Source organism: Pinus tabuliformis, chromosome J (assembly GCF_031772625.1).
Source record: "Pinus tabuliformis cultivar Carrire ecotype Pingquan chromosome J, CPIR1, whole genome shotgun sequence".
In the NCBI taxonomy this organism is placed as follows: Eukaryota; Viridiplantae; Streptophyta; class Pinopsida; order Pinales; family Pinaceae; genus Pinus; species Pinus tabuliformis.
In genome coordinates, this window is record NC_142295.1 from 84,310,727 (window position 1) to 84,323,150 (window position 12,424).

The following is a 12,424-nucleotide window of genomic DNA, read 5'->3' on the forward strand; positions in this document are numbered from 1 at the left end:
AAGATTCACAAGCAAGTATCAAGATCAAAGAAAATAAGTTTAATAAGCTACCACTTTATCATTTTCTAACATGGTATCAAAGCTAAGGTAGGCAAGGCAACCGGAAGGACGCAAGAAAGAATTGTTGATCAAGGGATAGGAAGCTCTCAAGGCCTAAAAGAAGAAAATCTTCTCTTGAAGGGGTCTGGTTAAAGGCTCGTCGATAGAAGACCCTTCTAATCTAGGGTTTCTACATTGAAGAAGATCAAGCCTACATCAATCTCACAAGGAAGGTGTTGATCTCGCAAAAGGAAATTTACTTGCAAGGCATTAATCTTGGAAGTTGTTCCCAGAGGAATCCTAGGGAACATATTTCAAGGACATAATCAAGAACTCTCCAAAGATCTTGAAGACATCAAGAAGGTTGGAGATATTATTCAAGTAAGTATCACACTATCTCATAATGGTTGAATCTTCAAGTCATGTAGGTTATTTCTGCAAGGAGAGCAATAAGCTCATTGGGGCTTCAAATTATCTAGCATGGAAGAAAAGGATTGACTTGATACTCACAAAGCAAGATGTAATGGGATATGTTACCGGAGAAGTCACTGAACCTGAGAAAGACAAGACACAAGAACTAGCAAAATACAAGAAAGAGGAAGTAAGGGCACAAAGGATCATAGTTGAATCAATCAAGGATTCTCTTGTTCCATTTGTGGCAAACCTGAAGACTTCCAAGGCAATGTATGACAAGCTAGTGAATTTGTACTTTGTAAGTACAACGGGTCAAAAGATGTCTTTGTAGAACATGTTATATAGGACAAAGAAATCGACGGTTGAGGATATGGCATCCTTCCTCATGAGGATCTCTCAGCGAAGAGACCATTTGCAAGGACTTGGGGAACCCATCACTGATTCTGAGGTGACGGTATGTGTTTTGAATGCAGTGCCACTAGAATGGAGTAACTTTGCAACAAGTGTCAACTCCAAGAAAGATTCAACTCCTTTTGATGAGTTGTGGGCACAATGCATTCTAGAAGAGTCAAGGATCAAGGTCAAGGATGACATTGGATCTGATGAGCAAACTCAAGCCTTTCTAGCCCGAGTCAAGACGATGAAAAAGGGAAGTTTGGCAAGTCCAAGAAGAAAGATATGTCCAAGGTACAATGTTACAATTTCCACGAGTTTGGACATTACAAGAGATACTATCCAAATCAAAAGAACAATAAGAGAAAGGATAGAGTTAAGATCATGTAGCTTAAGTAGTGGGAGAACCTGACAAGAAGGCAAATAAGGAAGAAGTGAATGATCTTTACTACTAAATGAAGGTTCACTAACTTCTAGGTTCTTTATGAATGTTGATTCTTTCTTTTAGATGATATGTTTTGCATAAGCATCATAGGATAAAAGCATATGATTGTAGCATATCTGGTATTTATTACGTTGCATAATAGAGATCATCTAGGATATGATGTTAGACAATTTTGCATATTGTTCATCTAGATATTATCTAACATTATGTTGAAGGTTGTCATCTTGCTGAAATGGATAACCATGATCTAGGAAGGACCATCATTTGAATTTCCTTGGGAAAGACATCATGACAAGAATAGTATGTATTCTATGTAATGTGGAATCATGTTGGTAAAAAGGGATGAAGGATTGCAATGGGTCAGGATATAAACCTTTTGTGAATTATATGAATAGCTAGATGATTGAATAAAAGCATAGGAATTCATGTTGAAAAGGAAAACTTTGGATAAGATTCATGTGTATGAGAATATTGTGGAATAAAGTTGGTTATAAAGATATGCTCAATTATTTATGATGTTGGAATAGAATAGAATTTGACTTACCAAAGAATGTAAAGATTATGACTTTCTCTATAATATGTAAGATAATGATTAACGTCCAGTATAGTCTCCAGAAGAAAAGGTGTAACTTGGTAATCAAGTTCGATCCTTGGGCACTGCGATGCATGAAGTATCAAGTGGAGATAGTCAATGAGGATGTTGATGGTACAAGAAGGTCACCATCGTAAGTTAACTCTATTTAATTTATGGTTTGGTTATTTGGCTAACGTATTATTTTTAGCTACCGGGAAAAGAATGTTGCAGGAATACATGATGACAATTGGGGCAATTTCAACTAGAATGTTAAGAATGTCTAGTACTTGGAAACTGTAAAGTCAAGATGAAGTCCATCTTGGGATTGAAAGGGTAGTTGTACAAGAAGATAACCTGAAGGTCAAGGAAGATCACTTTCATGATTAGATTGAAGATCGGGAAGGCCCAATGCAATGCCTTCATGATTGAAGAAGAAAGTGATGAGCAAGAGAGATGACTTGGATCCTGTCACAAGAACGAAGAGTGGAGATGGTTCCATGATACCTCAAAAAGAAGCAGGCTTGATGCAAGAGATGCGAAGAAAAGAGGGAACCATGTAGCTATGGAGAACTAGTAGTTGATACTCTAATGAAGACAAGCTAGAAGGCTTGTGATGTTGGCTTCCATTATTGGAAGGAAGGAATCTCCTCTGGTTTGAGAGGGAGAAAAAGGAGTCTTCGTGAATAAGGAGCAAGGTTCTATTCTCAAGATTAAGGGAGAATAGGGATGTACTCTTTGGTTGAGAGGGAGTGATGATGAACATCACATGTGCATTCTCCTCTTTGGGTGATGAAGAGAGAATGACGGAGGATAGGATAAGCATCTGTGATTTCCTTAAGAAAGGAAAGGACCGACACTCTTTCAGGGTGGGACAGGAATCCAAGAGAAGGGTGGTCAAAGAGGACCAATATTCTTTGAGGACTCAGGTACTATCTCTGCCATCAATGCACTGCTCTGCTCTGCTTTGTTGAACTATGAAGAAGAAGAAGTGATCGAGAATGTATCATACCATTCTCTACTGACCCACAGCCAGTCCCAGAAAAAAGAAAGTGTCTCATACCACTCTTACTGACACGAAGTCAGTCCCAGATAAAAGAGAGTGTCTCATACCACTCTTACTGACCTGAAGTCAGTTCCAATTGATCCCAAATCAATATCAGTTATCCTAGCATAGGGAGTACGGTAGTACACGATGCATCCATCGGTAGTACTATGGTCCCTATCTTCATTTCCCTACTCATTGGCTAGATGAGAGGTACATCCCATGAGTCCCAGACTGCATGAGTAGGATGTTTCAGCAGGAGAAGGATGAACCACTCATCTTGCCTACATGTTGCCAAGGGGTATCGCAGGGGAAGGCTGAACCACTCACCCTATACACAGCAAACCACTAGGGGAAGTTTGAACCATTCACCCTATGGTTGCTCATTGCTCCAAGAAGTACCCCAAGCCCCCCGGACCTCCTAGAGCTCAATGTCCATCTCATACAGGACCCTCATAAGAGAGTCTCTCCACAACTCCAAGTCGTTCTCGGAAGGCCACAAACTTGACCTTCCCGAAGGGCTTTGTCAAAATATCGGCGACCTGCTCATCAGTCCCAATGTGATGGAGCCTTATTGCTCCTTGTTGTACCATATCCCGGATAAAGTGGTACCTAATATATATATATATATATGCTTGGAGCAATCATGAAACATGGGATTCTCTGATAATTGGATCCCACTATGGTTGTCGCAGAGAATCACAGTGGTATCCAACACATGTCCAAACAGCGCACTGAAGAGCTTCCTCAACCAGACAGCTTCATGGGAGGCCATACTAGCAGCTACGTATTCGGCCTCAGCGGTGCTCAAGGCAACCAATTTCTGCTTCCTGCTCATCCAGGATATCGAAGCAGAACCCAAAGAAAAACAGCGTCCAGAAGTGCTCTTGTGATCCACCACACTGCCAGCCCAATCAAGATTCAGAATAACCATGGTGCCTCACATCTTTGGTAGTGTATCTCAGTCCATGAGTGATCGTGCCCCGAAGATATCTCAAAACCAATCCAATGGATATGATGAGGCTCAACCATATATTGGCTCAATGTGTTAACTGCAACACATATGTCTGGACGGGAGTTCACCAAGAACATCAGTGCTCCTATGAGTTGACGATACTCAGAAGCATTTCCCAATTCAGATCTAGCAGCGCTATCACATAACTTCTTAAAGTTAAGTTCCATCGAAGTAGTCACAGGCTTGCAGTCCACCATCCCAAATCTTTCCAATATCTTCACAACATATTTTCCTTGAGAGAGGAAAATTTCACCTAGATTTTGCCAGACCTCCAACCCTAGGAAATAGTGCATCGGTCCTAGGTCCTTCATCTCAAATTCAGAAGCCAACTCCCTCTTACATTTGTGAATGAGAGGGTCTGCACTTCCATCAGCTCCATGCTTGATTTTGTAGAGCCACTTAGAGGTGACAACCGATTTGTCCTGGGGTCTAGGGACCACATCCCAGACATCATTCTTCATAATTGACTCATATTCTTCATTCATAGAATCCTTCCATACTTGATGCTTCACAACTTCTTCGAATGATGAAGGCTCATTTTGAATGATAATGCTCATGGCGGTCAAATATCCTTGATACATGTTCGGCTTCTTACTTTCACGGAAAGTCCACCTTCGTGCAATGTGTCTCTCGGCATCTTCGAAAGTCTCCCTAAGCCATGAGGGTCTCCTTTTGGAGGAGGAGGATCAATAAGATCCATAGGTTCATCAACATCAGGCATCGTTTTGTCTTCTTTTGCACCCTAATTTCCGGTGTCAGCTTCTTTGTCCTTCCTTAGGATAGGAAGGTTGTTGATCTTCCTGAGGGCCATATCTTCATCGAAGGTGACATCATGACTTATCTCAACTTCCTTTTGACCAGCCACATAAATTCTATATCCCTTAGAATTTTCACTATAGCCCACAAAGATTCCTTTCTTCCCAGATGCACCCAATTTGCTTCTTTTCTCTTTCGGCACATGAAAATATACAAGACTTCCAAAAATTCTAAAATGAGAGATATCGAGTTTCTTACTAGTGAACATTTCTTCGAGAGTCTTGGAGTCCAATGCTTGATGAGGGCATCAGTTTTGAACATACACGGCAATATTTGCAGCTTCAACCCATAGGAACTTCGAAAGGCCTTGATCATGAAGCATGGCACGAACTGCTTCTACAATAAAGCGATTCTTCCTTTCAACCACACCATTTTGCTCAAGAGTGTATGCCGTTGTAGTCTCCCTCTTAATGCCAACTTCTCTGCAATAATCTTGGAATTCATTGGATTCGTACTTGGTCCCATTATCAGTGCTCAATATCTTGATTTTCTTCTCGGATTGGTTTTCGATCAAGGCTTTGAAGTGTCGGACCCAGGTGAACACTTCATCCTTCTTCTTCAAGAAGTAGATCCAGGGCTTGTGAGAATAATAATCCGTAAAGGTGAGATAATATAAGTATCCTCCCAAAGAGTTTACAAGCATCATACCAAATATGTTGGAGTGGATCGATTGCAATATATATGTGGTCTTGCTATTACTTGAGGGGAATGGTCCCCTTGTAAGTTTTCCTTCGGCACATCCCGGACATACACCTTCATGCTCTACTTTGAACTTGGGCATACCTGTCACCATCTATCTCACATTGACTAGGGCCTTATGAAGAAGATGGGCAAACCTCCCGTGCCATAGTTCAGATTGCAGAGATGTGTCGCAAGACATGGCTCCCAATGGACTTCCTCCAACTTGATACAAAATGTCGAACCTGAACCTAAGATTAAAAGCATCTTTTAAAATATCTTTTCCAAACACATACCTTTCCATCGATGAATGCTACCTTGAATCCTTTGTCCTCCATCGCTGAAATGGACACCAGGTTCTTCTTGAGATCAAGTACATATAGTACTTCTTGCAAATGAATAGTGTTACCTTGATTCAATTGAAGGGTAACATTCCCTACTGCCTTCACAGGATAGGTGGCATCATCTCCAAGGATGATCTCCAAGTTTGTATCCTTTTCTATCAGATTAGAGAGGGCTTCCTTATATCCGATGAAGTGCCTTGAGGCACCACTATCAATTAGCCAATTTCCCAAAGTGTCCGAAGGAGAGGCAATGGAGAGGGTCAATATAATATGGTACTCTTTTTGCTTATTGTTAACAACATTTGATTCTTCATACCTCGAGTTCCTTGATTTCTTGGAGGGTCAACCATTTCTTTGATGTCACGCATTCCTTTTTCCCTTGCCATTGGACCTGCCATTCCTTTGATCGTTGTTGTTGAAGTTGCCCCTGGAATGATTGTGATCATCATCATGTGATGTGTCCCTTCTATTTGGACACTCCCTTTCATAGTGGCCAAACTTATTGCAAACAAAGCACCTGCCCTTCCTTCCTCCCTTAGATCCAAGCTTTCCATGGAAATGACCTTTAGACCCTGCATTATTTCTCCTTTTGGCATGAGTGGAGAATGTAGTGGGGTTGCTTCTAATAGAAGGCATTTCTTGCTCCACCATTCTTGTTTCTTCTTGAATGCATCTCGACATCAATTCTTCAAACCCTGGAATTTGATCATTGTTGAGTATAGTGGTTCTAAATACATACCACTCAGGTGGGAGTCCTCCAAGGGTGGTGAGAGTAAGTTCCCTGTCAGGAATGACTTCTCCAATCGAAAGTAGATCATTCTTGATCTCAATGATCCTTAAGAAGTAGGATTGAATATCCTCGTCCTTGCCCTTCTTAATATCTTTCAACTTATTCTTGAGAAATAGAATTTGATTAGCATTACTAACCTTGAACATGTTGATCAACCTGTCGTAGATCTCCTTGGAGGTCTTCAATTCAGAGATGTAGGCCACCAGACACTTGTCAATGGAATCCCTGATAATCTTCTTCGCTTTGACTTCAGCCTTATTGTACTTGGTCTTCGTAGCAGCGGGTGCATTTGAAGGAGGCTCTAAGATTTTACCCTTCACATAATCCAACACTTCTTGTTCTTCCAAGGTCAGATCAAGAGACATCTTCCATCCATGATAGTTAAGAGTTTTAACACAGTTCGTCTTCAGCCGAGAAGTGGGATGAGGAACCCATTGAACCTTTTGTCCTTGTCCAACTGTCTCTTTCACTCTTGCTTGGGCTTTGTCTTCACCTCAACTCTGATACCATGTTAATTTTAGGCAAAATGGTATGTTCTATGCTTTAGAGCAATTTTACTTCAATTTCTTTAATAGCCCAATATCAATATTCATAAGCAATCACATCAACATGATAGTAAAATGCAAATAGAACATAAATATGAACAATAAAAGACAAGCCAAGACAAGAGGACACAAGATGTGGCACCAGCCAGGGACAAACCCCAATGTGGGGAACCCTTGATCAAATCTTCTTATAGTCTTCAATAGTTCAGCAGAGAGAGATAGAGATAGTACAATTTACAAATCTGATCATTTATAACAGCAGCAAAAGAGCCCTGACCAGAAAAGTCAACGTTGGTCAACAGGGTAGATTTGGCCCTCAGCAAATTGGTCAACTTCAGCCTCCAAACAACAAGATAAAACAGCCCTCAAAACAGTGAAATTCAGCCCAGTGAAAGTCTGGTCAAACAGCCCACTTGTGGTCAGTCCTAGCTGCAATCAACGCTGGTCAACAGTGAACGTTTAGCCTCGATTTCTGTGCCCAGAAATGCAGCCTGCCCAAACAGAGATAGCCCTCACAAAAACGCAGTCAAAGGAGGTCAACGATGTTGGTCAATGCATGGTCAAACTGTCCAAAAATTCGGTCTCCTGAAATTTTGGCCTCCTGAAATTTCGCTCGCCTGAAATTTCGGCCTCCTAAAATTTCAGTCCCCTGAAATTTCGGCCTCTTGAAATTTCGGACGTGTGGAGAGAGAGGCACAGAAATCCGCACCCAATCAATGAGGGGAGAGAGAGAGAGAAGTGTGAAGATGAGTGTGTCCAATTGAGGCTAAGTCACCTTCTATTTATATGCAACGTTGAGGATGAATAGACGTGACTGTTGGGCTTCTGAGCCTACATAAGTTTGTTGGCCGACCTTGACAATTTGACTACAATCAAAATACATTCATAACTTCATTTGTACGTCAAAATCGGATAATCTTTAGATCAATCCTACACCTCTCGGAGAGAGGAATCCAAGAAAAATATCAGCTGTCATAAATAAGATGAACCATGTGGAGTTTGGCCGTAGTTGTCAATTTTAACAAAAATATATATTATATAAAAATTCGCTCCCAACCCGGGAGCTTTGAAAATGTCGCTCCCTGCTTCTACTCCCGCTCCCAAAAAACCTTGCTGCTATATGACATTGAATGCCATATAATTGAATATCATCTGAACCCTAGCTTAGCAACCCATTTAGTGGTCTAGTCTTAGAGTACTTGGACCCTAGCATAAAAAACCTAGGGCATCTTTGGTCTTGTCAGTAATCTATCCAACTATGGACCTTTTAAAACTTATCACCTTGAGCCCTAGCATTAGAGTAGCTTTATAGGTGATTTAGGGAAGCCTCTCTTGTGGTTTAAATCCGACTAAAGAGCAGGAAGAAGGTTGCTGAGGTGACAGTGGCAACCCTTCTTCTTTGTTGCCATAAGGTATGGCCGCTCGCCTAATGAGGCTTTTGTACCGGGCCTTCTAATTTTGCAGCAACAGTCCTGTAGACTAAAAAGGTGAATGGACATTAAAAATGAAAGAAAAAATTGCAACAAACCCCAAAAAAAGAGGCTGGAGGAACTATACAGAATGCAAATGATGATATCACTGATTTTTACACAGGAACTGGTGCAAAAGTATAACAGTGATGCTAAGTTAGGATCAATTTTGGCAGGACTTTATATCTGCTTTTGAAATGGTTTAGATTGACTTAACACTGAAGGTGATTCCAATCCAGTCATAACATGTGCAAAAGCAATTGGTCCATAGCAACCAGCAAACTAAACCAGTTGCTAGAACACCGCCAATTACTTGGCTAGTTTGGTGCACATTCTTCATAAGTTCATACTACAAAATCACAATTGTTAAAAGAAACTTGAAACAACATGCAGACAGTGCAGCAAATATAAGAGCAATTCTCGAACCAGCTTTTTTAAAAACTGCCCAAAGTGAAGATAGAATTATGGACCCAGATTTGAATTTGAAGAATTTAAACTGTTACTTTATTTGGAGTGCAGAAAATTTTCCTTAATTTATTTCTGTTTGCCAAATAGGTAAACAGAAAACAATTTCATGTTGTGATGTTTATGATTTATACATTTATCGATTACTGTCAGCTCTATTTTGGCCTAGTCTCAGGAGTGGTGACGGCCATGTTGTATGTACAAATTCATCCATTCAATCATTTGATGAGCAAAGAAAAAGAAATCAAAACTCATTGACCAAGATTGAGTATAACAGCAAATGACAACAATATTAACATTGGATACGAGGATTGCCGTATAAGTTAGTAGTGAGATCTTCCGATACCGCCCGCATCTGTGACTCTGAATATAAGGTAGCCCCGGCATGGTCCAGATAGACTAGCCCTGTTCATCAGAGCCATTACAAACAAAGGAGTTATTAACGCGGTTAATAACAGATTATATATTTTATCAATCTTTAAACATCCACTAATGTCATGCTCCTCTGGAAGTCCATAAATTCACAGCAATAAAAAGATAAACGAAAGCAGCTAATAATGAATAATTATATCAATCCTCGGCAACGACTAATCCCAAGGTCCTATGAGAATCCATAAATTTGATGACAAGACAGGCTATGTATTTGATGGTAATAAAGAGTCACAGACATTTTAACCTAGGTTTTAAAATTAACAAATAAGCACAGTCAATAATGAACTATATCTTAAAACTCGCTAAGCCCGGTATCCTATGAAAATTCATGAATTCTCCAGATTATCAGAGCAATCTAAATATATGTAGGTAATGAAGATTCAAGAATGACAGAGAATTAAAAAAGCAGATGCAATAAATAAATACAAGCATTTCAAACAATAGAACTCACAAAGGAACACAACCATTTTATCCTAGAAACACAACCAATGATGACTTCGATAACCTGGCGTCCTTTGACAATCCGTAAATTCTTCAGATTGCAAGAGAAGTATGAAACAATGACAAACATTTAGAACAACGGAAGCAATAAAGAATCAAACAATATAAATAACACTGAAATCTTACTGGAGATTTGTTCCGGTGGGAAAGCGCGGAGTTCTTAAGTCCATATACCACCGGACTGGAGATTGAGGTGACAAGTTACATATAAATTATAAATTACCAACCAAAAAAGGGAATTGCAACAATGTCATACAAACTGTTAAAACTACGTTTAAAAGTTAACAGACAATCACAGCCAAATAATGCACTGAAATTTATCAACCTTAAACCTCGCCGAGCCCAAGATCCACAAATTATCCAAACTAACATAAACACCAAATATATGAATATCATATAGAAGGATAAACGTTTCAAACAACGGAATTCACAGTCAAATGCGAGCATGTTAAACTGTAGAAAGAATGAATACATGCTAGGATTTCAAATTAGCAGCTAATTATGGAAATGCGAGAAATTTATTGTAGAAAGCGAGTATTTTAGTGTAGAAATGCGAGCATTTTGAGCTAGCATTTTAAACAAAAAATACTTTTCTAGCATTTTAAGCTAGAATTCGAATTAATTAATGTTTGTGGAACAACAAGCATTTTAAGCTGGGATGTCAAATTAATAAAATTGAAATAATTAGATAAATTTCTCACCGTTTAATCTTCTGAATTCCGTGTCCCTGATCTCTTCGATGCTCTTTTCTCCTCCGGGGTAACCGTAATGTTCTCCATACGCCTTCAGGAATTCAGCTTTTAACGAACCGACATTTTTCTGAACCTCCGGTTCTTCTTTTGCAGATTCGTTGCCTTTATTTAATCTGGTCAGCGCCGAGACTGAAGACTTCCAAATCTTTGATAATTGAAAGGCCAAAACAATAATTTGAACGCAGAAACGCTTCACGGCCGATATAATACTTTCTAGTCCAGAGTACAGGGGGCTCTGGGAACACGAAGTTTCAGGCATTGAAAGATGAGGAGGATCCATGGTTTGTACAGGGAAATTTGATGAGTAAACAGTCTTGCGGAGTATATTACTTTGTCAAAATATATATAGAAGCCTTCAGATTTCCCGAGGGTTAAATAGCCGCCTTCCCGAAAATACATACCGAAAGTCTTGTTCATAAATTCCACGATTCTTGATAGAGATCCAGTTGGTCACGAAATATCGAACTGTCATTATATATTTTGCGGACTGGTGTGATTATTTATTGGTCTATTGACTGGTGTGATTACTTATTTTGAGAACTGGTTTATGAATTTTGCGATTCGTTTTTGGACAATTTCATTAGAATCTTATGGAAAAGGTTTTTTTTTCAGCACGGAAAAAAAGCTATATATATTATATTCATTGTTTTAGGATGGAAAAGTTGTTGGATTTCATATGAATTAAAAATTATAATAATATTATTATATTTAGAGTATACTAATTAAATTTAGAATTGTGATAAAGGTAGTATTATTATATTTAGAGTATATTAATTAAATTTTAAATTGGGATAAAAGCGGTAGGATTTAAAATTGTGATAAAGGTGGTAAAAAGAGGAGGGATGACTTATGGTATGTATAGTATTTTTGGGTTTAGGATGCATAACAAATAACTAAAATGAAGATTATGTCTTTTATTAGGGATTTAGTTAGTCAAAAAAATCAACTAGTTTCTTTCATTGTTTTGGGAGACTCTCTCTTCTTTATTTAGCATTTGGTGAAGGGTTTCTCTTTTGGGAACAAAACATTAGAAAGTGTTATGAAAAGAATTAGGAAAGCAACAGAAGGGTTATCTTTAATAGCATATTTCCATGTTCTCTATGATCTCAATAAAGATGTGGATTATGTGCTAATGAAGGGTGTAAATTATGATTGGGAGATTTAAAAATAAATGGTCGAGTCAGGACCTTATCCCTTAAACCTAAATGGATTGACATTGAATAGTTATGAAGGATTGCATTATCAATTAGCTATAGTATGACATGTAAGTTTTGTTTTTTGGTGGGTCAGTTTTGAAAGGTATATACCTACAAAACCTCGTGTTTTAATTTTAATTAGAAATGTCAAAAAAGATAATTATTAATTATTTAAACCAAACTAAATCCATCTTAACTCTAAATCTAGCAAGCTCCCAGAGGGATAAAATCTCTTCTGGTGCAAACATCTTTTGGAGTGAAAAGATATTTAATTAGAAATGTCAGAAAAGATAATTATTAATTATTTAAACCAAACTAAATCCATCTTAACTCTAAATCTAGCAAGCTCCCAGAGGGATAAAATCTCTTCAGGTGCAAACATCTTTTGGAGTGAAAAGATATTTGATCCCTCTCGGTGCTTGATAGATCCAAAGTTAAAATGGATCTAGGTTGGTTTAATTATTAGCATTTAAATCATACCATGGGAAAAATCATGGATTAAGAATACCATGGG

At 38.7% G+C, this 12,424-nt stretch overlaps 1 protein-coding gene across 1 annotated transcript in view; it reads right to left on the reverse strand.

Moving 5' to 3' along the window:
* Positions 1–11,299, reverse strand: part of ABA3 (molybdenum cofactor sulfurase (LOS5) (ABA3)) — a 425,672-nt gene extending 414,373 nt beyond the window's left edge. Inside the window, exons 1-2 of the mRNA XM_089377211.1 lie at positions 10,664–11,299; positions 9,336–9,434 (exon numbers count right to left, since the gene is read on the reverse strand). Coding sequence (XP_089233337.1) covers positions 9,336–9,434; positions 10,664–10,994 — 430 coding nt within the window. The 5' untranslated portion in view covers positions 10,995–11,299. The remainder of the gene's footprint in view (positions 1–9,335; positions 9,435–10,663) is intronic.
* Between the last annotated feature and the right edge of the window lie 1,125 nt (positions 11,300–12,424).